The following is a 27475-nucleotide window of genomic DNA, read 5'->3' as shown; positions in this document are numbered from 1 at the left end:
AGAAAGATCATTTCATGCTCAGCGGGGCAACTTCCTGCATGCAGAAATCAACAACAACAAAATTAATATCTGCCAATTTGAGCCCTGCCTTGAGGCATACACATATTGGATGGAGGCCAATAGTGTCAGTCTTGACAGATTTGTGTTGTTGTCAATTTCTGTGAGGAGGAAGTTGCCCTGCTGTGCATGATGATATCATATTCCTGACTGTACCTTTAAATCTTCTGCGATCAATAAATCAAATCAGTCTATCCACCAATAAGCCAGTCCATCCAAATCTCCAGATGGGGTGTGGTGAAAGAATCCCGAACATTGGGGACTGAGAGAGTTCACAGACCACAGACTACAGGTCATGACTTGGCTTGGAGCCTGATGAGGATGTGATCACACCCATTCATCCTCACACCCACTCAGCCGGTCTCCCTCTCTGCCGCCCTTCCCTAGTTCAGTGTTCCCGGGCAGGGCAGTCTGGCCTCTCTCTATCCCTGTTAGTCCCAGCTGCATGTTGAAAGGGTGGGCATCCCCTCTTCCCCTCACTGACAGATGCAGTGTGGAGGCCCCTCCACCCTTCACCACTCCTCCAAGGCCCAGGCTCTAATCCACCACATTCAATCCTGTTAGCTGCCCCTCTGCCAATCTCTGCCTCATTCACTCCCAGGCCCCTGAACCACTCTGCCAATAAGCCCTGATCTTGGATCAGTGATCCACAGTTCCACACATCATAATAATAAACTCCCAAAGACACAGTACTGCCAGTTCCATGTGGGCGTGGTTAACAACTACGAACAAAGCACATGCAGCAATGTCGACTGACAGGATGGACCACTTCCTAGTGGGATAATGATTATCTGCATGTTTGGCTTTTAACACAGGGAATCACAGGAAGAGGATTCCCAAGGTTCTTAACTTATGTTTCTACCAGTTAGTTGACTGGGGTAGTTAATTGTTTTACGTTGACATGTTGCACTGAGATTCTGAGAAAAATGCCCATATAAATATAATCACCAGTCATTCTATTTCTATTGTATTGCCGTGTCATCGTCTTCAGCTGTCCATTGGGCATAAAATGGGCCTGAATCTGAAGTCATTGGTCCCAGTAGAGCAGTTTCTTTCAGCATGTGGTTAATCCTAAAGATAGTCCGTCTGGCCTTTAAAACAAATAGCTGTTAACTGTTATCCTGTCCCCAGGGCTCTTGGCTCTTTCTGGAAGAGGGACACAGAGGAATAGAGGTGTGTGTGTGTGTGTGTGTGTGTGTGTGTGTGTGTGTGTGTGTGTGTGTGTGTGTGTGTGTGTGTGTGTGTGTGTGTGTGTGTGTGTGTGTGTGTGTGTGTGTGTGTGTGTGTGTGTGTGTGTGTGTGTGTGTCCGCGCACCAATGTTTGAATATGCACGCGGCCACGGCAACCACTTTTCATCTAGGGCATGATGGATAAAGAAGGGAACGTTCCCTAATTGGAGGCCCTCTTGACTCAACCGGGCAACAAAGGGCCATCTTATTGGACGGAGGGGGAAAACTGATGTCCAATTACACATGCTGGGCTCTTGGCCTGAGCGAAGCTACCGAGGAGAGGACAAACTCAGTGTCCTCTTTACAGAGATGTAACTCTTCCCTTCTCCAACGGCCCAAATTCCAACCAACTCTAGTGGTTGACCTACAGAGACTGAGAGGCCTATTCTGTCCGTTTGAAAGCATCTCGTCTTTGATTTTGCCGACATAATAACCGATAGCCTCATGGATGGTTAAATAAGAGGTTTGACAGCGACAGAACTCTACATTTAGCGGAGATATAGTGGTTTTCAGGATCATTACTGAGGCATGTGTAACACAGATAACTTACGACATGGGTCAGAGACTTCAGCAAACATCAGAACACGCAGAGAGAGAGAGAGAGAGAGAGAGAGAGAGAGAGAGAGAAGAGAGAGAGAGAGAGAGAGATGCAAGTTCTCCTGCCTCACAGAACATAAACAGGCAACTGAAATGTTTTCCTCATCATCTACCAGAGCGAGTGCAAAAACATGACTGTTACGGCTCATGGATTGCTAGCCTATTTATGGATTGCTAGCCTATTTATTAGAGTTCATTTACCAGAAACGCAAGCAACAAATAGCAGGCCAGGGTTCTCCACAAACCTACAGTATACAGGCACATGTGGCTCTTACAATTAGTTAAAGTGGAATGCATTAGTGAAGAGCGATGCCACTCATTGCTTTCTCTACAGTAACTGTATCCACATGTCCTCTTTGTATGGGCTAATCAACTTGAAAATCATGAGATTTAGTATGATGCCTCAAACCCCCAACAAGGTACCGTTCCCTAGAACGATTTCACTATACCATGTTTTCCCAGACATGTTGTGAGTAGGAAATACTGTCTAATGTGTGTATTAAATACCTAATAGATGTTATACAGAATGTGATTAGCAAGTCCATATGGGATTCATAATTACATGAAATAAAACCAGAGGAGAGTTTCATTAAGTCTCGGGGGCTAGACGAATCTCATTAAGGTCGGAAAACTAGACGAGTGGCCAGTAGCACCATCAAAACCACCTCGGTAGGGATTCAACCGGTTTCATGAGCAAACAGGGGGCCGAGCCCCCGACTACTCTTACCCACAGGATAAGGTGAATATGGAGGATACCACTGAGTTGGAACTCAGCTCGGGGGAATCGTGATCCCACATCCAAGGCTGTAATCATTTGTCTCTAGCCCCATCAGAGCCAACTCCACCAAGGCAGTTCCCATGAGACTGTAGCCAGGACTCCATTATGTAAAACTATCACATGCTCCCTGATCACTGTTGAGGCCCTTAGCTCCACCAGGTGCTAAAGGAATAGGTCACAGGTTAAACCCTGATCACTTCTCTCCGTTATGATTATTTGACACATGTCATATGAACCCTAAGCCACCTTCAAACAGTGTGTGGACTGTGGGGACATCCCCTTTAGAGTTATACATGTTGTTATACCATAGTCTAGCGTGAGAACCGACCTCTGACCACAGTGGCTCGTCACTGCACTTCTACACTGTTATAACTCTCAGTTAGACACAGTCGTTTGAGCCATAGGATGTGATATCAAACTTCCCCATTGGACTGCATAGTAATGTAAGAGTCCAATCCCCATAACAAGCATGTCTACCCCCGTACACAGTACTTGCTACCCTGCACCATGTTTTATGTATGTCTCTACTTGGCACTGTGGAAGCTGACTGTAATATGGCTATGGTGAGAGAAAAAAAGCCTTACCAACCCGACTCCGTGCTGGTTTATCTTCCAACTCATTTGCACTTAAATGACGCATAAACCAAACTAATTTGTCTGTTTTGGAGATATGTTCCCTTTTCTGGCTTGTTTTATTGTTCTGTCTCCAGCCAATGTGGAGTAGGTCTATGAAACAACACATAGGCTCTGGATAACAACAATGGAACAAAACGAGCATATAAAATATATTATATGAGGAAAGGCTACCCAGAACCAGGAGCCTGACAGCTACCTAGAAACCAGATGTGGGTTCGGATAGTATTTGTAACCTTTCAAATACTTCATCTGCGCTTGACTGAGCTTGCCCGGTGCACATTGAACCAATGGAATAGGACCAAAAGTACAAGGTGCAAACCCTGCCCAAATGGCACTCCGGAAACGCTCAATCAAACATTCAAAGAAAACAAATACTATATGAACCCAGCTCTGCCCAGAAACACAACACAGAGACAAACAGGAAAGCACTCCCACATGCTGTTTATTCAGCAACAATTCACAACTAACCAGTGAGTGTTTAATCAGTAACGTGGAACACTTGATTATTAACCCTCCACTTGGAGTATTTTCAATTTGCTTTTGCTTTTTTTGTCAATTATCTCTAAGCATGAATGCATAGCTGCACGGATAAAATACCATTTTGGCAGGAAATAGGGAGAGGTTGCAGAAACAACGGTAATCTAAGCTGCTCACTCACTTACGGTTTAGGGTGTTGTTTCATGTCTGATTCACAAACACACCCATTCTTCTCTTGATGCCTCCTGATACATCGTTGTACGACATGTGCCTGATGTCACGGCTGGAAAGACAGTTGCAAAATGTTGATACATTTCCCAGGATTCCCAGTTTGCATTCCAACTAGGTTTTCCGGAAGTCCAGGATTTTGAAAAAGTTACTAGAATTGTGCAACTCAAATAGACAAAAACCTATGTAATTTCACAAATGGACCCCCCCCCCAGCTTTGAAGGGCCAGTCTGCAGTTCAAACAACAACAACAAAGTGGTCACCCTAACCTGAGGCAGGTACATGTATAAGTGACATCAAATGGATGTACCAATCGCAAATTGCCACTTTAATAATTTTAGGTCTGGCCTCATCCATGGTGCATGCATGGCTAACATGTACTAACATGTACTAACATGTACTATGAGAAGTGACAGGGCATGAGGGAGCAGCAGAATGACTCTGATGGAGCTGGATCCTGACCTATATTAGGGCTAATCGCTGGGCTGTGGGCAGGCAGAGGCGGCAGACACAGAAGGGCATCATTCAGATCCAATATACTGCATCACTGCATAATTGCATGACTAAGAGCAGTCTCATCTGCAGCAGGCAGACTTTAACATGATAAAAATACATATACACAGAGAGGCCACCCAGCAACACAGATCTCTTATGTAATGCAAGGCAGAGAATGCCCTAGTTAGGCTACAGCTCGCCCTACGCCCTTCCTTGAGAAAGATAACCCTGCATGGGGATATTAAATATAAAAACCAAACTGGCTTCCTGTATAAAGTATATTGGAGTTAATTGGATCAATAAAGCCAGATATCTTCTCACATACACAACCGGTCAAAAGTTGTAGAACACCTAGTCATTCAAGGGTTTTTCTTTATTTTAACTATTTTGTAGAATAATAGTGAAGACATAACTATGAAATAACACATAATAACACATATGGAATCATGTAGTAACCAAATAAGGAGTTCCCACATATGCTGAGCACCTGTTGGCTGCTTTTCCTTCACTCTGCGGTCCGACTCACCCCAAACCATCTCAATTTGGTTGAGGTTGTGGGATTGTGGAGGCCAGGTCATCTGATGCAGCACTCCATCACTCTCCTTCTTGGTCAAATAGCCCTTACACAGCCTGAAGGTGTGTTGGGTCATTGTCCTGTTGAAAAACAAATGATAGTCCCACTAAGCCCAACCCAGATGGGATGTATCGCTGCAGAATGCTTTGGTAGCTCATGCTGGTTAAGTGTGACTTGAATTCTAAATAAATCACAAACAATGTCACCAGCAATGAACCCCCACACCATAACACCTCCTCCTCCATGCTTTACGGTGGGAAATACACATGCGGAGATCATCCGTTCATCTACACAAAGACAGCGGTTGGAACCAAAAATCTCCAATTTGGACTCCAGGCCAAAGGACAAATGTCCACCAGTCTAATGTCCATTACTTATGTTTCTTGGACCAAGCAAGTCTCTTCTTATTATTAGTGTCCTTTAGTAGTGGTTTCTTTACAGCAATTTGACAATGAAGGCCTGATTCACACAGTTTCCTCTGAACAGTTGATGTTAATATGTGTCTGATACTTGAACTCTGTGAAGCATTTATTTGGGCTGCAATTTCTGAAGCTGGTAACTCTCTAATGAACTTATCGTCTGCAGCAGAGGTAACTCTGGGTCTTCCATTCCTGTGGCGGTCCTCATAAGAGCCAGTTTCATCATAGCGCTTGATGTTTTTTGCGACTGCACTTTCAAACTTTCAAAGTTCTTGAAATTTTTCGTATTGACTGACGTTCATGTCTTAAAGTAATGATGGACTGTCGTTTCTCTTTGCTTATTTGAGCTGTTCTTGCCAAAATATGGACTTGGTGTTTTACCAAATAGGGCTATCTTCTGTATACCCACAACACATCACAGCACAACACATCACCGGGGGCAAACTACCTGCCCTCCAGGACACCTACACCACCCGATGTCACAGGAAGACCATAAAGATCATCAAGGACAACAACCACCTGAGCCACTGCCTGTTCACCCCGCTATCATCCAGAAGGCGAGGTCAGTACAGGTGCATCAAAGCTGGGACCGAGAGACTGAAAAACAGCTTCTATCTCAAGGCCATCACACTGTTAAACAGCCACCACTAACATTGAGTGGCTGCTGCCAACACACTGACTCAACTCCAGCCACTTTAATAATGGGAATTGATGGGAATTGATGTAAAATAGATCACTAGCCACTTTAAACAATGCTACTTAATATAATGTTTACATACCCTACATTATTTATCTCATATGTATACGTATATACTGTACTCTATATCATCTACTGCATCTTTATGTAATACATGTATCACTAGCCACTTTAAACTATGCCACTTTGCTTACATACTCATCTCATATGTATATACTGTACTCGATACCATCTACTGCATCTTGCCTATGCTGCTCTGTACCATCACTCATTCATATATCTTTATGTACATATTCTTTATCCCTTTACACTTGTGTGTATAAGGTAGTAGTTTTGGAATTGATTTGATTTGATTTGAGTGTGCAAAGCTGTAATTAAGGCAAAGGGTGGCTATTTGAAGAATTTCAAATATAAAACACTTTTTTGGTTACTAAATGATTCCATATGTGTTATTTCATAGTTTTGATGTCTTCACTATTATTTTACAATGTATAAAATATAAAAAATAAAGAAAAACCCTTAAGTAGGTGTTCTAAATCTTTTGACCAGTAGTGTATGTACAGTAGGTACTATTCCACATTAAAATAACATCAAATTGATCAGAAGTACAGTGTAGACACTGTTAATGTTGTAAATGACTATTGTAGCTGGAAACGGATGATTTTTTTAATGGAATATCTATATAGGCGTACAGAGGCCCATCTTTTAGCAACCATCACTCCTGTGTTCCAATGGCACGTTGCTTATCATTTATCAGTTTATAATTTTAAAAAGCTAATTAATCATTAGAAAGTTATTATTATAAGTTATTAATAAACCAATTTGGCACATTTGGGCAGTCTTGACACAAAATGTTGAACAGAAATTCAATTCATTGGATCAGTCTAAAACTTTGCACATACACTGATGTCATCTAGTGGCCAAAATCTAAATTGCAACTGGGCTGGAATAATACATTATGGCATTTCTCTTGGATTTCAAAGATGATGGCATAAAAAAAATACAAAACATTTTTGTTGTTTTTTTCCTTTGTATTATATTTGATCAGATCTAATGTGTTTTTATTTTCCTACATTCCTTTCACATTTCCACAAACTTCAAAGTGTTTCCTTTCAAATTGAATCAAGAATATGCACATCCTTGCTTCAGGGCCTGAGCTACAAGCAGTTAGATTTGGGTCTGTTATTTTAGGCGAAAATTGGAGAAAAAAAAAGTGGTGGATCATTTTACAAACATTGTCAAAATACTTGACATATCTCAACAAAGGGAGCCGACAAATGTAACGCTCTCAAATCTACTGGCAGACAATGTGTTGAACAATTACACAAAATCCCTGTGTTCATAGATTCATAGACCCATTGTCTAACCGGTGACCAGATACAGGTACATTCTGATTCGAGCTGGAAACTGGAACATGAATGCTGGGCCTGTCGCCAGACGGAATGTCAGAAATGGCCTTTCTTGTTTTCACAGATGCCTGGGAAAATAAATGTATCGGGAGGCTCATATCCTCTCAGGAAAGGGAGTGTTTACAGGCTTTAGTGAGTTTCTCTGCCAGGGCCACGAGGGCTCTGGAACCCTGGCTGTGATCATCCACATCCCTCCTCACCAGGGCAGGCCAGAGCCAGACATGTTCCACCATAGTGCCCCCGTTCCTGGGTAACAACTCAGCCCACTGGCCCCATTTTGTCACTAGCTCCACACGAGCCCTGTACTAATGCTACAGGGCTCCTTCTGCTCCTCTCCTAGGGCAACGAAACCCCATTCTGCCCCTATATACTCCAGCTGGTATAAGAACTGTCGGTAACACTTTCTAAGTCACCAATATCTATAATGCATTACAAACCCTCGCAATGAGTTACAATGCAGTCATAATGCCGTGTCAATTTTGAGATGTACACACATAATAGCTGATAATGGACTATAGACAACCTATGTTAGTGTTACGGAAATGTCTAGCAACTAGTATGGTAGATGACACGATTGTGCCTATAAGTCTACCAGTCTTAATAGTCATAATATGAATCATTCTCCATGTGTACACTATAAAACAGGCACATCTAGCTCAAGCTGTCCCTTGAGAGAGAAAGCGACAACGCATGCATGGGTAACTGAACAGACAAATATCGTTGAATAGTATGTCGTGTGGTTAATATGGCCCAGTATCAGCCTGGACGGTGAACCAGGCCAACACGTGTCAAATTAAAGCAATAGACACCATATCACCAAATCTTCAAACGGTAATTGCACCGCCTGTTATCACATACGGTGTCATAAACAAGGCGCAATAATCAGGCACGTGATGTCCCGCTTAAGTGATTTGAGGATATGATCATATGATGATGAATGAAAGCGAACCACTTTTCAGTATAATTTCATGACTACCATTTAATCAACATCTTAGATGAGAATTGGAGACTTTTTGATTTCCTTCTCTCATGAAAATGACTTCAAACCAATCATTTCCAAGTCACATAAACTCAGCAAAAAAAGAAAGTCCTCTCACTGTCAACTGCGTTTATTTTCAGCAAACTTAACATGTATAAATATTTGTATGAACATAACAAGATTCAACAACTGAGACATAAACTGAACAAGTTCCACAGACATGTGACTACCAGAAATGGAATAATGTGTCCCTGAACAAAGGGGGGTCAAAGTCAAAAGTACCAGCTGCATGAAGTACTGCAGTGCATCTCCTCCTCATGGACTGCACCAGATTTGACAGTTCTTGCTGCGAGATGTGACCCCACTCTTCCACCAAGGCACCTGCAAGTTCCCGGACATTTCTGGGGGGAATGGCCCTAGCCCTCACCTTCCGATCCAACAGGTCCCAGATGTGCTCAATGGGCTTGAGATCCGTGCTCTTCGCTGGCCATGGCAGAACACTGACATTCCTGTTTTGCAGGAAATCAAGCACAGAGCGAGAAGTCCAGCCTCTTTCAGCCTATTGCAGACAGTCTGAGCATGGTGTAACTCGGGCAGTTCTTGTTGCCATCATGTACCTGTCCGCAAGGTGTGATGTTCAGATGTACCGATCCTGTGCAGGTGTTGTTACACGTGGTCTGCCACTGCGAGGACGATCAGCTGTCCGTCCTGTCTCCCTGTAGCGCTGTCTTAGGCGTCTCGCAGTACGGACATTGCAATTTATTTCCCTGGCCACATCTGCAGGTCTCATGCCTCCTTACAGCATGCCTAAGGCACGTTCACGCAGATGAGCAGGGACCGTGGGCATCTTTCTTTTGGTGTATTTCAGAGTCCGTAGAAAGGCCTCTTTAGTGTCCTAAGTTTTCATAACTGTGACCCTAATTGCCTACCATCTGTAAGCTGTTAGTGTCTTAATGACCGTTCCACGGGTGCATGTTCATTAATTGTTTATGGTTCATTGAACAAGCATGGGAAACAGTGTTTAAACCCTTTACAATGAAGATCTGTGAAGTTATTTGGATTTCTACTAATCATCTTTGAAAGACAGGGTCCTGAAAAAGGGACGTTTCTTTTTTTGCTGAGTTTATTTCTGATACACATCAACCTCGCTCCCACTTTGGAGGGTGTCCAATCAAAAACGCATCTTTTGACCAATGGGTAAAATATGTGAATTCTGTAGTTATTCCTCTCAGAAAACCAATGGTCCAAACCTCATGTCTCTATCGTAATCCGTTCAAAAGTTATTTTAGTTTATACCCTTGTAGGATGGCAGAGGCCATAGGCCAGAGGCCAGAGGCCAGAGACTAAAAGTGGAGAAAAATCCACAAAATAACAGAACGTCAACTAGGCTGGATGCTGTGAGTGAATCAAGGCAAACTGACAGGCTCACTGTTGAACTCTCATCTTTCTTCCTGAATCCGAAGGACATAAAACAATATAGAGGTAAGATAGATATCAATTTTGAGACATGACATGTGGTATTTTCATATTATAGTATATGGCTTTTCATATTAATGGGAAATTCCTGTTCTTTTTTTTTTTTGAAGATTCCTCAGAAAAACAAGCGTATCTCCGTGAAATGTCAACGGAGCACTGAGCATATCGCAAGTTTTTTCATTTGAATTTGATTTCATTCGCCTCGTGCGAAACAACTCTGCGGGAGACCACCACCACGCATCACTGTGAGAAGCGGCACCGCTCTGACAACAAGAGTTCGTTGCTCATTGCCGGATGCATCCGACATTTTGGACGTAATGTTACTGATATACTAAAGAAAGACCTCACTGAATCATTCAGAACATGAAGAATATCATGGGCAAATGTATTTTATAACATAAGGAAGTGAAATTTCATAGCCAAAGCGTGTTTTCCCCCACTCTGGGCAGAGTGTGTGGACACCCTACACTAGGGCTAAACCAAGCCAAGCTAAGGCAGGTTGTACTGTGCTGGCCTGGTTAAACATCCACCATAGTGGATGCTGGAGAGAACAACGTGAAAACAAAAATCAGAACGGGAAGGCCATAATCGAGACCTACCACCACAGACAGGCGTGCTTGTACTTGACATTCCAAAGGAGCACTTAATACTGGGTTCACCTTGAGTTAACCCTGACAAAAACAAGTTTCCACTCACCAGCCTTGTGTCGCTCTAGACACCGGGGGATAGATAAGCCTGTCAATCACGTCGACACAAACACAGCTAGAGGAGGCTGCTTTATCTCAAACCGTCTGACAGGGTATGTTTAGTGTACCAGTCTTGGGTTCAAAGCCAAATAGTAGCTGTTTTGTTTTAAAAACTTTAGCTGCACTTGATTGAGTTAACCCCAATGGAGTAGTCCCAAAAGTGCAACTGCAAATCCCATCCATCTGGCACAATGGGCACAAGCTTAATCAAACCCAGGTCTGGTTGGTACTTTTCTCTAACCTGTGTGAGTTGTAGTGAAGGAGAGAGAAAGAGACGTATACACAGAGACAGAGACACAGAGAGAGACGGAGACACAGAGAGAAAAAGAGACACAGTTAGAGACGGAGACAGAGAGAGAGACGGAGACAGAGAGAGAGATGGAGACAGAGAGAGACGGAGACACAGAGAGACCGAGACATAGAGAGAGACGGAGACACAGAGAGAGACAGAGATGGTGACAGAGACACAGAGAGAGACAGAGACGGAGACAGAGAGAGACCGAGACACAGAGAGGGACCGAGACACAGAGAGAGACCGAGACACAAAGAGAGACCGAGACATAGAGAGAGACGGAGACACAGAGAGAGACAGAGATGGAGATGGTGACACAGAGAGAGAGAGACGGAGACACAGAGAGAGAGAGACGGAGATAGAGAGAGCGATGGAGACACAGAGAGAAATGGCGACACAGAGAGATGAAGATAGAGAGAGATGGAGACAGAGACACAGAGAGAGACAGAGACGGAGACAGAGAGAGACCGAGAGACAGAGAGAGACCGAGACACAAAGAGAGACCGAGACATAGAGAGAGACGGAGACACAGAGAGAGACAGAGATGGAGACGGAGACACAGAGAGAGACGGAGACACAGAGAGAGACGGAGATAGAGAGAGCGATGGAGACACAGAGAGAAATGGCGACACAGAGAGATGAAGATAGAGAGAGATGGAGACACAGAGAGACTGAGACACAGAGAGAGACAGAGACACATAAAGGGACATAGAGAGAGGAAGACACAGAGAGAGACAGAGAGAGAGGGAGACACAGAGAGAGACAGGCACAGAGAGAGACAGAGACACAGAGAGAGAGAGACACGTAAAGGGACATAGAGAGAGAGACAGAGAAAGACACAGAGAGAGACAGAGACCTGCACCCCCGCACATTGACTCGGTACCGGTACCCCTCTGTATATAGCCTCGTTATTGTTATTTTATTGTGTCGGTACCGGTACCGAGTCAATGTGTGGGCATACAGGCCTCTGTCTCCCTCTGTGTCTCTCTGTCTGTCTCTCTGTGTATCTCTCTCTGTGTCTGTCTCTCTCTATGTCTCTCTTTGTGTCTCCTGTGTCTCCCTCTCTGTGTCTCCTCTGTGTCTGTCTCTCTCTATGTCTCTCTCTATGTCTGTCTCTCTCTGTGTCTCTCCTCTCTCTATGTCTCTCTCTCCCTCTCTCTATGTCCCTTTATGTGTCTCTGTCTCTCTCTGTGTCTCTGTCTGTGTCTCTTTCTCGCTATGTCCGTTTCTATATATATATACATACACATTATTACAATTTTTTAAAATTTTACTTTTGTTTATTTAGTAAATATTTTCTTAACTGTATTTCTTGAACTGCATTGTTGGTTAAGGGCTTGTAAGTAATCATTTCACAGTAAGGTCTACAGCTGTTGTATTCGGCGCATGTGACAAATAACATTTGATTTGATTTGACACAGAGAGAGACAGAAAGAGTGAGACAGAGAGAGCGAGACAGACAGAGAGACACACAGAGAATGAGACAGAGAGAGAGAGAGAGAGAGAGAGAGAGAGAGAGAGAGAGAAAAGGGAGAGCGAGAGACACAGAGAGAGAGAGAGACACAGAGAGGAGAGGGACAGAGACATAGAGAGAGAGAGAGAGAGACAGAGACAGAGAGAGAGAGAGAGAGAGAGAGAGAGAGAGAGAGAGAGAGAGACACAGACACAGACAGAGACAGAGACACAGAGAGAGACTGGCACAGAGAGAGACAGAGTCACAGAGACACAGAGAGAGACAGAGACACAGAGACACAGAGAGAGACAGAGACACAGAGAGAGACAGACCCAGAGAGAGAGGAGCTTGCCCCTTTGACTTACCACCAAGCTGCTGTCCAGCGACAGTCGCTTTAGCTGCTCCCTCCTCTCCAGGTGTCCGTTCATGGTCCTCCTCTTCCGCTGCGGCCCACCGACACAGCCATGGGAGCCACTGTGGGAGGGGAGGGGTGGGGAGAAGCCAAAGATCACTCTTTTGTACAGGCGAGACACTATCCTTGGTTCTCCCAGTTGTAGTTAGTAGAGCAATCACCTTAATTGTTATAGAGCTCAGAGTCCATGTTATATTTTGCGTCTTTGAAGCTGAGAAGGCGGTAGCGTCGCTCTCGCTCGCTCTCCCTCTCTCTCTCCCTCTCTCCCCTCTCTCTCTCCTTTTCTCTCTCCCTCCCCTTTCCTGGCTTCCCACCCTATCTCTCTCTTTTTCCTTACCACTTCTATCGTTCTGTTTTTGTTGTGCTGCCCGCCTGCTCGCTCTGCTAACCTGATAGCAACCGGAAGTGTTGGAGAGAGGGAGAGGGAGAGCCTCACTCCACTGATCATCCCTGAGTTGATATGTTTTCTGTCCCCCTCCCTCTCTTCTCCTACTTCATGTTTTCATAGGCTTCTCAAAACAGAGCTGGGAACCAGCGCAACCTGGCCAATGGAGGCTAAGGGAGAAGATAAACACTTCACTTCACGCATACTACTCCTCTACAAAGAGCAGGCTCTGTGCCTCCGCTCAGCCCTGCCACAGAGTAAGCACACTACTTCCTAATCAGTGAAACGCCCGGGTCAAAGGTCGCACAGTGACCGCCAAGGGTCAGGCACCTTCTGTCATGACCGCTGTATAGTATGTAAGGTATGGATTGTGTGTGTAATTACAGTATGTTACGTATTCTAGGAGCCACTTCAAAAGAGAAAATCTCTTTGGGTACTGAATACAATTCATCTCTTTTAAGGCTAAATCATTCCATGTTTACTTGCCTTCGCAGATTGTCTTCTAACCACATCCCCTTGGTCCCAAGGCCCTCTGTCTCTGGCTTGTCTGGTCCACCCTGGCTGAGACCTCAAAGGCTTGACTACACCTGTCAGTCAGTATGCTGCTGACATCAAAATGCTACGCTACATCCACTGTCAATCTCTCAAACGTTTCAGTCAATATACTGCTAACATTCAGAGAGCATTTCAAACCCACACAAAAATTGTTCATCTAAAACCCAATTGACGACTCATTGCACTTACCCCCGCACTGGTAAAACTGGTTGAGATGACGTCATTACAACCAGAAACGGGTTGAAAATGACGTCATTATGATGACATGTCAACCAGTCTTGCCGGTTTGGTCAGCCCATTCTTGCTGTTCTACATCTAAACGTTGAAGGACAGGGCTCGATCAACGACAGGACAGGACGTCATGCAGGCTTACTCTGGTTATGCCACCACCAATGATCCTACATTCAGTCGTTTTGGTGTCAATCAAACCTGGGCTTAAGTACTATTTGATATCATTTCAAATACTTTAGCGGGGTTCGATTGAGCTTGCCTGGCGCAACGGAACCAAAAGAATTGTCACAAAACTACAAACCCTGCCCCATCTGGCAGGCTAAAACAAATGCCCAAAGTATCTGAAAGTTTTCAAATAGTATTTGAACCCAGTTCTGATTCCTATGTGTGCCAGGACATTACGTCAGCTGTAATTCTCATTCCATGTTTAGATTACATTTCAGTTAGTGCCTTCTCTCTAAAGATTAAACTAGATGTAAAGCCCCCGCGCTTCCTGCAGACGGCCAGATAGGGACTGTGGGTAATCGAGAGCAAATGATTCAAATGGATTTACCGTTTGAACTTGACTGCCCTGACTCGAAAAACATAATAGATTAACCAGTCAAATGCAATGACACCGTTTCGCTTGAACGTAGGGTAAACTCTAACAGGGGAGTCAGACAAATTGAACCAGAGAACACCTTTACGCTGAGCGGTGAGAGCCTCTAATGAAGACGTGCAGCTTATGCCCAGTCTTCATTGAAATGAATTGGGGGGGGGGGTGACCCTTGTAGTGCAGCAGGTCTGTAAAGGTTGTGTAGAAACAGGTGGTCGATGGGAGGTCGTAAAGCTGAACCAAACACATTTGGAGTCATGGGGAAGGTAGTGAAACGCGATAACGCACAAGGACAAGACTAATGGTTGAATAAAAGCAACTGACTCTCGGTCTTGGATCAACAGCTTCTGACATGGTCAAGTTCGGAGAAATATGTGCAACTGGCCGAAAGCAAAAGAGAGAAAACGCACAGAGGCAGGATGTACGTCTGTAGACCAGTGTCCTACATCGCCAGCCGAACGGTGAAAAGACTACAATAACATGTGTCTATGTAAATGCGTCACGTGATATTTTACAAAGACTTCCAATGTCCGTGGAAACGTCAGTGAAAAGTCCAAGTGGCTGGATATGTCCCCAAATGGAGCTCCGGGATATTATTTCATACATTTACAATGCCAAGGGTCGTGGGTTCGATTCCCGCTAGGGCCACCCATATGTAAAATGTATGCACGCACGACTGTAAGTCGCTTTGGATAAAAGTGTCTGCTAAATGGCATATATTATTATTATTATTAAGATTATTATTATTATAATTGTATGTAACAGAGGTGGTTCAGTGAACATAAAATACACTTGTGTGATGAGTCACCTTTTCGGTGTGATTAGCAGAATTGGGATAGTCCCGAAGAATTGGTTATAGACTATAGCTCAGAGGGCTAACACAGTCCTGAGACCTGGGTTTGATACCCAGTCTATCCCATATGCTGTAGAAGCTGATGGAGTCTCACCCGTCTGTTTATTGGCCAAGGGAACTTATCAGCGTAAATAGGCCATAGAATACTAGGAACAGATTACGTCTGTGATGATCTCTGGCCCACGCTACCATCATAAAATACAATCCCACAGGGACCTCCCTATCCTCATCTCCTTATCTCCTCACACACAACAGCCCCTCCTTTCTCCAAATGATTTACACCAAACCCAATTACCACTGTGTAAAACCAGTCTTCTGTTAGGGTGGGGCGGCACAGAGAACAAAGAGAGACACACGTCTACGACCATATTACGCGCTCGTCCCAGCCAGTAAGACAGTAAGTCAGCCAGCCAGCAAGTCAGCCGGGTGGAATGGATGCAATCAAAGGTCCACGGACAATCCTGACATCTGGGAGTCTTTGTGTACACCCCTAATTAGATGCCAGGGTGGAGGTGGAGGCGGCTCTGAGGGTTATGGAGGGGGGAAACCACTCGTTTTTAACATCTGCTGAGGGAGAAGCTAGGGAGGGGGATGCATTTGGGGTTGCACAGGGGTGGACTCAAGGGGAGGGAGGGAGGGAGGGAGGGAGGGAGGGAGGGAGGGAGGGAGGGGCTAGAGATAATGAGAAAGGAAAATAGCATTATGATCACTTATATACAAATGTAATATGGCATACATCACTTCCATTTTATTTGCACTGCGATTGATTATTGCTCTGTGTATGCACTGATCCATCAACAGATGTAGGATCTTAATGTAATCATTATTCTGTTGCTGAGAGTTTTCCTTCACGGGAGGAAATGCAAACTTGCAATGTACTCGAAGTTGAAAAAGGCTTCCAAAGTTTGCAATTTCCACTTAAAAAATTGTCACACTTAATTTGCCCCAACGAACAATGTATCAACCCGCACACAAAATGTCCATCAATTCTAATCTACATAATAACCTCTGTTGCTGCAGGATTATTTTCCTGCTGTAGCAACCTGGCTCAAATTAAGATCCTACATCTGTATGGTGTTCTGCTGTTGAATATCAGTCAATTATAAACATTGTCCAGGAATAGTGTTCATTCAGGTTCTATGTGTGGTGAATTTATGTTATCTGAAGTATCAGCTGATGAAATGTAACCCGTGTTTTCAATTCACATACATGAAAAGGTGGAATAATTAACTAGATGCATTTGGATCATTTCTATCATTCATTTATTCTTGATCAAATAATGAATGTCGCTCGTATCATGAATGCATTCTTATTAGAGAGTTGAAATTCACACTTCTCCTAAAAGCTCTCTACAGCTGTGCCTCACCTACACCTACAGCTGTGCCTCACCTACAATCTAGCTGATTACTCACAGGAGGGAGTCCACTCTCCACCAGTATTGACAGTGCTGCCCTTTGTACCCATACAGTTAAACATTCACCCACTCATATTCCCATTTCAACACTAAGCAAAGAACCGTACACCAATAAGGACTCTTTATAGAGGGATAGTTCAAACAGGGACATCAATTGGTTGTTGTGGCTTGAACTTTAAACCCTAAAGCTATTTCTATTGGAGGAAACAAACATTTTGGCTACAAATGATTACACCCACAATTCCCATTACATGTTGATATTTCCTCTGAGCTGAATACAAGTGAACGGCTTATAAATGATTGGTGTTGTGTGTTGCCAGTTGAACATTATTGGTCATAACACATCACGAAACACAATGAGTGACTCGGTCGGCAAACATGTCTACTCGCCACCGCCTGGGCTCTCAGTGCCACGTAAATTCTCAGAGGTAGAAGGATTCTAAACATGCGTACTGTCGCATGAGTTCTCAATTCGCACTTTCGTCTATCACATGTATCACATCAAACAAGAGGAAAATGGACTCTCATGTCGAAAGAAAAACCCTATTGGCAAGGTAGTATGCCCCCCCCCCCCCCAACGAGCTTGCCAGGAAGTGTCAGTCAGCCTGGGATGGATTGCGATGGTTGACATTGATTGGTGCACCGGCCCTTGCCCCGGGACCCTATTTATTTTGTCTGTGTGTTTGAATGGAGGAGGGCTATAAAGGAAAGGGGATCAGGCTGGAGCCCGGAACCACCCCCCAGCCAAGACCTCGTTTTGTGAATGATTCACCCAGATTGCTCAGGCAGGGTGCAGAATGAATGGGGAGGATAATTATACATTGGAGATTTGAGAGAGAGGAGCATGTCTAGGCTACCTCCTAATTCCCAGATAGCTATTACTTGTCAATCATTGAGAGGTAGGGGGTAAGCATGATGTGAATGTGAGGGTATAGAAAGAGTGAGATTTCCAGAGCAATGTTAACATATGTTTCCCCTGCCAATAAAGACATTGAATTGAAATTGATTTCAGAGAGAGAGAGAGAGAGAGAGAGAGAGAGAGGTCCATCTGTGTGGCAGGCCAGCAGCACAGATGGCATATGATGATCAGTCCCCTATGTCCTCAACCTCCTGTCTCTTTGGCTTGGGTAGTGCACTACTGTCAAAAGTAGTACACTTCCTGAGGAATAGGGTGCCATTTGGGGCAAGCTTACAAGCTTTGTGGTACAGACAGACAGACAGACAGACAGACAGACAGACAGACAGACAGACAGACAGACAGACAGACAGACAGACAGACAGACAGACAGACAGACAGACAGACAGACAGACAGACAGACAGACAGACAGACAGACAGACAGACAGACCCACAGTCATCACTGTATTAGAGAGAAGCACAAAAAGTGCAATTAACTCCAAGATGAAGGTGTTCCACAGTGTTGATTTATACACACCCATACACACTGTATAGACATACATACACACTTGCACACACACACAAACACACACAGCTGTGTGAGATACAGGACGGGTGTGAGGCATTTAGCAAATCCTGTGCTCGACATTAGCTCACTCCTAAGAGATGAACAGACAAATATTTGTTACATTTCGATCCGCATTCTATCGAGTGTTTTTTTTATTACAATCTTCACCCGACGCCCTTTCTAACACTTCGTAAGTCGTAACGTAGCGAACCCTATTTGTAGAATTTGTTTTCATGTTGTGCTGCGTTTCAACAGGTTGAACGGGAGAGTGTTGCTGTACTGTAGACGTCTCAGCCAGAGACACACACACGTGACACGTTTCAAATGAAATATGCTTGCTCTTAAGAAAAAGCCTATGAGCATCTGGCAAAATGAATTGACATATTTTTGCTTTGCGCTCATGTGCAATAATAAATTAACTGCAAACACTGCATTGAACATGACAGGGACACAATCTACTGTAACTACACTGATAGAAACTTGATTGACTTCTAATGAATATCCTTAATTTCTGCGACAGTGACACAAGACTTCAAACTCAAGAGTGTGCTCCCATTGCTTGTCTATGGAAGGAAAATGTGGTACGCCACTGCACACAAGTTCATTAGAGTTGCTTGGGTTTAAACGTTTTATCAAAACAATGAGCATAACGTCATCTAGCTCATCAGGGATTCAATGCTGCAGAAACACATTTCCCTCCACCGATCGCACCCCAAACACAGGCCCTTAGGAAGACCTTATTACATCCTGAAACAAATCAGATGGGTTTCCTGCCTTAGGGCCAGCGCTGGGTTCAAATAGTGTTGAGAATCATTTCAAATGCTTTAGCCGGCGCTTGATGAGATTTCCTGATGCAATGGAACCAACTGAAAAGTCCCACCCACCACCTGGCACTCCAGGCAGACTCAAGCAAATGCTCCAAGTGTTTGAACAATTTTAATAGGATTTGAACCCAGGTCTGCTTGGGACTTTCATTCACAATGTCCAGCATGTGTAGCCTAGCCCCAGCTGCCCTGCTGACAGGAACATGACTGGGCTGCGGTCTGTCTCTCTCATCATGGCAGCTTGTTAGGAAAAGAGACAGAAAAACACTAAAGTCCAAAGGGACACTGCATGTATCTCACCAAGCTGAGAGAGCACAGGAATCTTCCAAGCCCTGTCAAAATAAATACATAAGTTATGTCTGCATTTGGAATGTGTGTAAACAGTTTGATCCTGACCGGTTTGCATCTCTCTCTCTCTCTCTCTCTCTCTCTCTCTCTCACACAGCCTCTCTCTCTCTCTCTCTCTCTCTCACACACACACACACACACACACACACACACACACACACACACACACACACACACACACACACACACACACACACACACACACACACACACAGACAGATACACATTTGACAGTCTGAGAAACAGCCTTGAGTTTTAACGCAATGAACTGTCCCTATTCTTACTGAGTCTCACATATTCTTACTGAGTCTCACATATTCTTACTGAGTCTCACATATTCTTACTGAGTCTCACATATTCTTACTGAGTCTCACCATATTCTTACTGAGTCTCACCATATTGCCCTGAGACAACTCTTAGAAAGCAAGTTTGAGCAGTTACCCATGGCCTTGTGTGTCTGTGTCAGACAACGAGCATGCATCTATAACTTACGTCTTGCCTGGCAAATCTTCTGCTTCACTCAACAGGTTGGCAGCAGCCTCTGATGAGTCTACGTCAGACATTGTAACATGGAATTCCCTTTGAAGGTGGCTGGAAACATGCTCCTTTGGTAAATTCCCAGTGAGGAGTAGAAATAGCAGCGGAGGCACTGAGCGAACACACACTCACTCTGGCTTGCCAGACTGGTGCTCTGCAAACACCCTCGTAACGAGGGACGGAGGAGGGGGTGGTGTGGGTGAGAAGAAGTTCCACATTACATCATGTGCAGCTGTTGACAGATCAGTGTTTATTAACTAACTGTCAGGAGCCAAGGGATCTGTCGCTGCAGGATTCACACCCCGGCTTGCCACACACACTCACACGCACGCACGCACGCGCATGCACATAAGCGGGCGAGACCACACGAGCGCACCAGTGGAGGCTGCTGAGGGGAGGACGGCTCCTAATAATGGCTGGAACGGAGCGAATGGAATGGCAATCAAACACATAGAAACCATGTGTTTGATGTGTTGGATGCCATTCTGCTCCAGCCAATACCACGAGCCCGTTCTCCCCAGTTAAGGTGCCACCAACCTCCTGTGGCGCGCAGACACACTTGCACGCAGACAGGCAAGCACATGCACGCATGTAGGTGGGCCTACACACACATACAGTAACAGACGCTAACTCACATGCACATGCTAATGGCACATAACATAACAAACAACTTTACAACCCTTCCGACAGACGCTAATTACACGCTAACAGGATGATGCTGAGACTAAGAGTATGCCAAACAAAAAATGATTTATTGCAATGTTAAAGAAACCACACAAATCAAATTTTATGTCACAGTCTTCGTAAACAACAGGTGTAGACGAACAGTGAACTGCTTACTTAACTCTGTGCACAAGGACTACTTTTAACAATTTCCACAGAAAATTGTTTGTAAAGTTTGGTCACAGAATTGTTTTTGTGTGAGACAGTTTTTGGATTAACACCCGGTAACAGAATGACATCACGGGTCCCTGATCTGGGGAATGTATGATTATCAATGTCATTCTCTTCATGGTGATGTATCCTGAATAGACACAAATGTAGAACCAGTGATGTTATTCTTTGCATGTTTGGGTGTTATTCTACACACTGGCTATTAATTCTAATGAGCTCCGCCCCCAAACAAGACCAAAATGAATCTGTACCAATCACAGATGTTTCTGCTTCACAAGTTTGGACATCACAGTACAGCACAGTTGAGTAGAGAATAGTATAGTATAGTAGAGCATAGTTCAGTATAGTACAGTGATAGTTAAATGTAAAGGAAAAACAATACAGTAAATTATAATGTACTCTACTCTAGTGTGCTCTACTGTACAGTACTAAACTCTACATTACAGTACGGTACAGTACTGTGTTGTACTGACCTCTACTCTACTTTACTCTACTTTGACCACCACGCGACAGAAAGAGAAAGAAAACAGTTATGAGCTGAACTTAACAGTATGCCAGTGGAAGAGAAGACCGTAGCAGGTGACCCAACAGTGGTTCGTGACTACTATGAATTCCCATTGAAGACATTTCAGTTTCAGTCATTCTGTTACGGATTTTTCTTGTCATCTTGTTACCGATTTGGTAACGGAATGAAGCAATTTAAATCACTTAATAAATCATTGTAAAGGGGATTTTCAGGTGAACACACGAGTAGAGCAGTCGCAGGTATAGTCAACCATAAATCAGTTCAGGTTAAATTACAAGTTTACAACAGGGAGACACCCCCAGCACACAAGCAGAGAACACGTCTCTGCTACACACACACACACACACGCAAACAAACACGAGAGCCAAAGTGCTGGAGTACTGAGCCAAATCAACAAAAACGGTGTTCCTGTGTAAAAATACATTCGGGTACATGTTAATCAGACAGTACCAAAATGTTCTGTAAACACCAGCCCGCGAGGCTGTGAGGAAGACAACATCAGCAGCAACAGAATCACGCCATGCCACAGATGCCAATCAGCATCAACGGATATCAGAGAATATGTCAAATACAGCATCATGTCAGGTGATCATCAACCCGTGACACAAATGAGTGTCACAAATACAACACTTTAAAAGCATGTGTATGACAGACAGGGAAAACATATACATATGTTTTGTGTTCATTGTGTTAATTACTCCGAACGGAATATGAACTTTCTTAAATATGCCCCATTACGATCATTAACCAAATAACTAATTGTTAGTTCTACCTTAACACCATAGTGCCCTCCAAGCTCGTCATCAAGCTCGAGACCCAGAGGGAACACCCCCCTATCCACATCGATGGAACAGTAGTGGAGAGGGTAGTAAGTTTTAAGTTCCTCGGCGTACACATCAAAGACAAACTGAATTGGTCCACCCACACAGACAGCATCGTGAAGAAGGCGCAGCAGCGCCTCTTCAACCTCAGGAGGCTGAAGAAATTCGGCTTGTCACCAAAAGCACTCACAAACTTCTACAGATGCACAATCGAGAGCATCCTGGCGGGCTGTATCACCGCCTGGTACGGCAACTGCTCCGCCCTCAACCGTAAGGCTCTCCAGAGGGTAGTGAGGTCTGCACAACGCATCACCAGGGGCAAACTACCTGCCCTCCAGGACACCTACACCACCCGATGTTACAGGAAGGCCATAAAGATCATCAAGGACATCAACCACCCGAGCCACTGCCTGTTCACCCCGCTATCATCCAGAAGGCGAGGTCAGTACAGGTGCATCAAAGCTGGGGCCGAGAGACTGAAAAACAGCTTCTATCTCAAGGCCATCAGACTGTTAAACAGCCACCACTAACATTGAGTGGCTGCTGCCAACACACTGACTCAACTCCAGCCACTTTAATAATGGGAATTGATGGGAAATGATGTAAAATATATCACTAGCCACTTTAAACAATGCTACCTAATATAATGTTTACATACCCTACATTATTCATCTCATATGTATACGTATATACTGTACTCTATATCATCTACTGCATCTTTATGTAATACATGTATCACTAGCCACTTTAACTATGCCACTTTGTTTACATACTCATCTCATATGTATATACTGCACTCAATACCATCTACTATATCTTGCCTATGCCGCTCTGTACCATCACTCATTCATATATCTTTATGTACATATTCTTTATCCCCTTACACTTGTGTCTATAAGGTAGTAGTTTTGGAATTGTTAGCTAGATTACTTGTTGGTTATTACTGCATTGTCGGAACTAGAAGCACAAGCATTTCGCTACACTCTCACGAACATCTGCTAACCATGTGTATGTGACAAATCAAATTTGATTTGATTTAATTTGATTTGATTACTTGTTCATTCTGTGAGCTTTCATTATCCGCCGTCCTCATGAGGGAGAAAAATTAGAAAATGTCTTTAAGATACAGTGCCTTCGGAAAGTATTCAGACCCCTTGACTTTTTCCGCATTTGGTTACGTTACAGCCTTATTCAAAAATGTCCTCAGCAATCTACACACAATACCCCATAATAACAAAGCCAAAACAGGTTTTTGTATTCAGACCCTTTGCTATGAGACTTGAAATTGAGCTGAGGTGCATCCTGTTTCCGTTGATCATCCTTGAGTTGTTTCTACAACTTGATTGGAGTCCACCTGTGGTAAATTCAATTGATTGCACATGATTTGGAAAGGCACACACCTGTCTATATAAGCTCCCACTGTTGACAGTGCATGTCAGAGCAAAAACCAAGCCATGACGTCAAAGGGATTGTCCGTAGAGTTCCGAGACAGGATTGTGTCAAGACACAGATCTGGGGAATGTTTCCAAAAAATGCCTGCATGTCACGTCCTGGCCATAGAGAGGCTTTTTATTCTCTATTTTGGTTAGGCCAGGGTGTGACTAGGTTGGGCATTTTATGTTCTTTTTTCATGTTTTTGTATTTCTTTGTTTTTGGCCGGGTATGGTTCTCAATCAGGGACAGCTGTCTGTCGTTGTCTCTGATTGAGAACCACACTTAGGTAGCTCTTGCCCACATGGGTTTTGTGGGTAGTTATTTTCTGTTTAGTGTGTTTTGCACCTGACGGAGCTGTTTCAGTTGTTTCTTTTGATCCTTGTTGTATTTAGTGTTCAGTTTATTAAAATAATGATGAACACTTACTACGCTGCATCTTGGTCCTTACCTTCTTCCACCAACGGTCGTTACACTGCAGCATCGAAGGTCCCCAAGAACACAGTGGCCTCCATCATTCTTAAATAGAAGAAGTTTGGAACCACCAAGACTCTTCCTAGAGCTGGCTGCCTGGCCAAACTGAATAATCATGGGAGAAGGGCCTTGCTCAGGGAGGTGACCTAGAACCCGATGGTCACTCTGACAGAGCTCCAGAGTTCCTCTGTGGAGATGGGAGAACCTTCCAGAAGGACAACATCGCTGCAGCACTGCACCAATCAGGCCTTTATGGTAGAGTGGCCAGACAGAAGCCACGTCTCAGTAAAAGGCAGATGACAGCCTGCTCGGAGTTTTCCAAAAGGCACCTAAAGTCTCTCCGACCATGACAAAGAAGATTCTCTAGTCTGATGAAATTAAGATTGAACTCTTTGGCCTGAATGCCAAGCGTCACGTCTGTCACCATCCCTATAGTGAAGCATGGTGGTGGAAGCTTCATGCTTTGGGGATGTTTTTCAGGGCTGTGACTGGGAGCCTAGTCAGGATTGAGGGAAAGATTAACGGAGAAAAGTACAGAGAGATCCTTGATGAAAACCTGCTCCAGAGCGCTCAGGACCTCAGACTGGAGCGAAGGTTCACCTTCCAACAGGACAACAACCCTACACACACAGCCAGACCAAAGCAGGAGTCTCTGAATGTCCTTGAGTGGCCCAGCCAGAGCCTGGACATACACTATCGTTCAAAAGTTTGGGGTCACTTAGAAATGTCCTTGTTTTTGAAAGAAAAGCAAACGTTTTGTCCATTAAAATAACATCAAATTGATCATAAATACAGTGTAGACATTGTTAATGTTGTAAATTACTATTGTAGCTGGATTTTTTTTAACAGAAAATCTACATAGACGTACAGAGGCCATTATCAGCAATCATCACTCCTGTGTTCCAATGGCACGTTTTGTTAGCTAATCCAAGTTTATAATTTTAAAAGGCTAATTGATCATTAGAAAACCCTTTTGTATTTTATAATAGCACAGCTGAAAAATGTTGTTCTGATTAAAGAAACAATAAAACTGGCCTTCTTTAGACCAGTTGAGTATCTGGAGCATCAGCATATGTTGGTTCGATTACAGGCTCAAAATGGCCAGAGGCAAAGACCTTTCTTCTGAAACTCAAAAGTCTATTCTTGTTCTGAGAAATGAAGGCTATTCCATGCGAGAAATTGCCAAGAAACTGAAGATCTCGCACAACGCTGTGTACTACTCCCTTCACAGAACAGCGCAAACTGTCTCTAACCAGAATAGAAAGAGGCTAGACCTGAAAATAGCTGTGCCGCAACGCTCCCCATCCAACCTGAAAGAGTTTGAGAGGATCTGCAGAGAAGAATGGGAAAAACTCCCCAAATACAGGTGTGCCAAGCTTGTAATGTCATACCCAAGAAGACTCGAGGCTGTAATCGCTGCCAAAGGTGCATCAACAAAGTACTGAGTAAAGGGTCTGAATACATATGTAAATGTGACATTTCAGTTTTTTATTATTAATACATTTGCAAAGTTTTTGCTTTGTCATTTTGGGGTACTGTGTGTAGATTGTTGAGGGGAAACATTTTTTACATCAATTTTAGAATAAGGCTGTAACCTAACAAAATGTGGAAAAAGTCAAGGGATCTGAATACTTTCTGAAAGGCACTGTAGGCTTTTGGTGTGGGCTTTTGGTAACAGAATGACAAGAAAGACACTAGGCAATATTTCTTAAACTTACAGAAGGCAAATCATTTCTGTAAAACGAAGTGTAGATATTAGTTGGCAGGAGTCTTAACTTCAACAATATTGTGTTTTGATGCATGTCTAATACCTAAGACTTTTTCTGCTAGTGTCACGCCCTGACCTTAGAGATCCTTCTTATTCTCTATGTTTAGTTAGGTCTGGGTGTGACTCGGATGGGAAAGTCTATGTTTTCTATTTCTTTGTTTTAGCCCGAGTTTGGTTCCCAATCAGAGGCAGCTGTCTATCGTTGTCTCTAATTGGGGATCATATATACAGTAAGTTGTCATTTTCCGTTTGGGTTTTGTGGGATCTTGTTTTCTGTTTAGTGTCTGTACCTGACAGAACTATGCGCTTTCGTTTTTGCGTTGGTTATTTTTGTTTGAGTGTTTTTGAATAAAGTATCATGAACACTTTCCACGCTTTGGTCCACTCTTCCTTCTACCAACGAGAGCCGTTACAGCTACATGTTTTCTAAAACCCCTTTTCCATCTGTTTGACTAGAAAGCCTTTGCTTATGCCTAGTTTATATATGCCCTAATAAAATAATTACATAGATTCATAGCTTTCATTTGACACCAATTTTTATGTGCTCTTATGAACTTCCCATTACTGCTAATGGCGCTTTTACAAAGAAATGCCCACCAATTTACACAGACTCGCCCATGTCACAAACAACCACATTTACCCGACTCCTATAAACAAACACACAATGGTTATGTTCTTCTAACCTCATGGGGACCTACAATTCATTTCCATTCAAAATCCTATTGTCCCTAACCCCTAACCATACCCTAACCTTAACCCATAACACTAACTCAAACCTTAAACCTAACTACTAACCTCTAATCCTAATTCTAACCCCTAAGTTTAAAATAGCGTTTGTCCTCCATTTTCCTTGTTTTACTGTCTTTGTGGGGACTTTTGAGGATTTTAGATCCCCACAAGGATAGAATAACCAACACACACACACACATTAGCTATGTTTGCAAGTGCTATACTTCCATCTCAAAAGCTCTGTTGGTTAGCTGACTTGAGTCTGTCTGACCAGCCAGCGTTACTATGTCTCTCTCTCTCTCAGGCTTCAACTGTGGCAAACCAAGCAAGGCCCAGCTGCATTCCTTAAGCGTCTGGGCTTGGCATAGACCCCAGTCTCTCAGAAGGTTTAAAGTGTTTATCTTTTTCTCTCTCATTTAAAGGGAGACACATGACTCACAGCTTTACTGCCAACCAGATTTTTCTACTACCATGCTGATTGGAAACTACTGGTCTGGGCCATTATTCACAAACTCAAGAGAAGTCTTAGTTGTGCTGATCTAGGGTCAGTTTAGCCTTTTAGATCATGAAGAGCTTGATTTTATGGACAGCACTGCTACTCTTAGACTATTTCTGAATATGGGCCCAAAGGCTGTATGTCTCAAGTATCTAAAAGTAGGAGTGCTGATCTAG

At 43.7% G+C, this 27475-nt stretch overlaps 1 protein-coding gene across 2 annotated transcripts in view; it reads right to left on the bottom strand.

Annotated features, from left to right (window-relative positions):
• LOC115129725 (nck-associated protein 5-like) overlaps window positions 1-20280 on the bottom strand; it is a 164973-nt gene extending 144693 nt beyond the window's left edge. For both annotated transcript variants that reach the window (XM_029660386.2, XM_029660389.1), the window contains exons 1-2: window positions 20116-20280; window positions 12908-13016 (exon numbers count right to left, since the gene is read on the bottom strand). In XM_029660386.2, the coding sequence (XP_029516246.1) occupies window positions 12908-13016; window positions 20116-20186 (180 nt within the window). In that variant the 5' untranslated portion in view covers window positions 20187-20280. The remainder of the gene's footprint in view (window positions 1-12907; window positions 13017-20115) is intronic.
• Window positions 20281-27475: the final 7195 nt, after the last annotated feature.

The sequence above is a fragment of the Oncorhynchus nerka genome, linkage group LG5, assembly GCF_034236695.1.
Source record: "Oncorhynchus nerka isolate Pitt River linkage group LG5, Oner_Uvic_2.0, whole genome shotgun sequence".
In the NCBI taxonomy this organism is placed as follows: domain Eukaryota; kingdom Metazoa; phylum Chordata; class Actinopteri; order Salmoniformes; family Salmonidae; genus Oncorhynchus; species Oncorhynchus nerka.
Note: the sequence above shows the minus strand (reverse complement) of the source record. Positions and strands in the feature narration are given on the sequence as shown.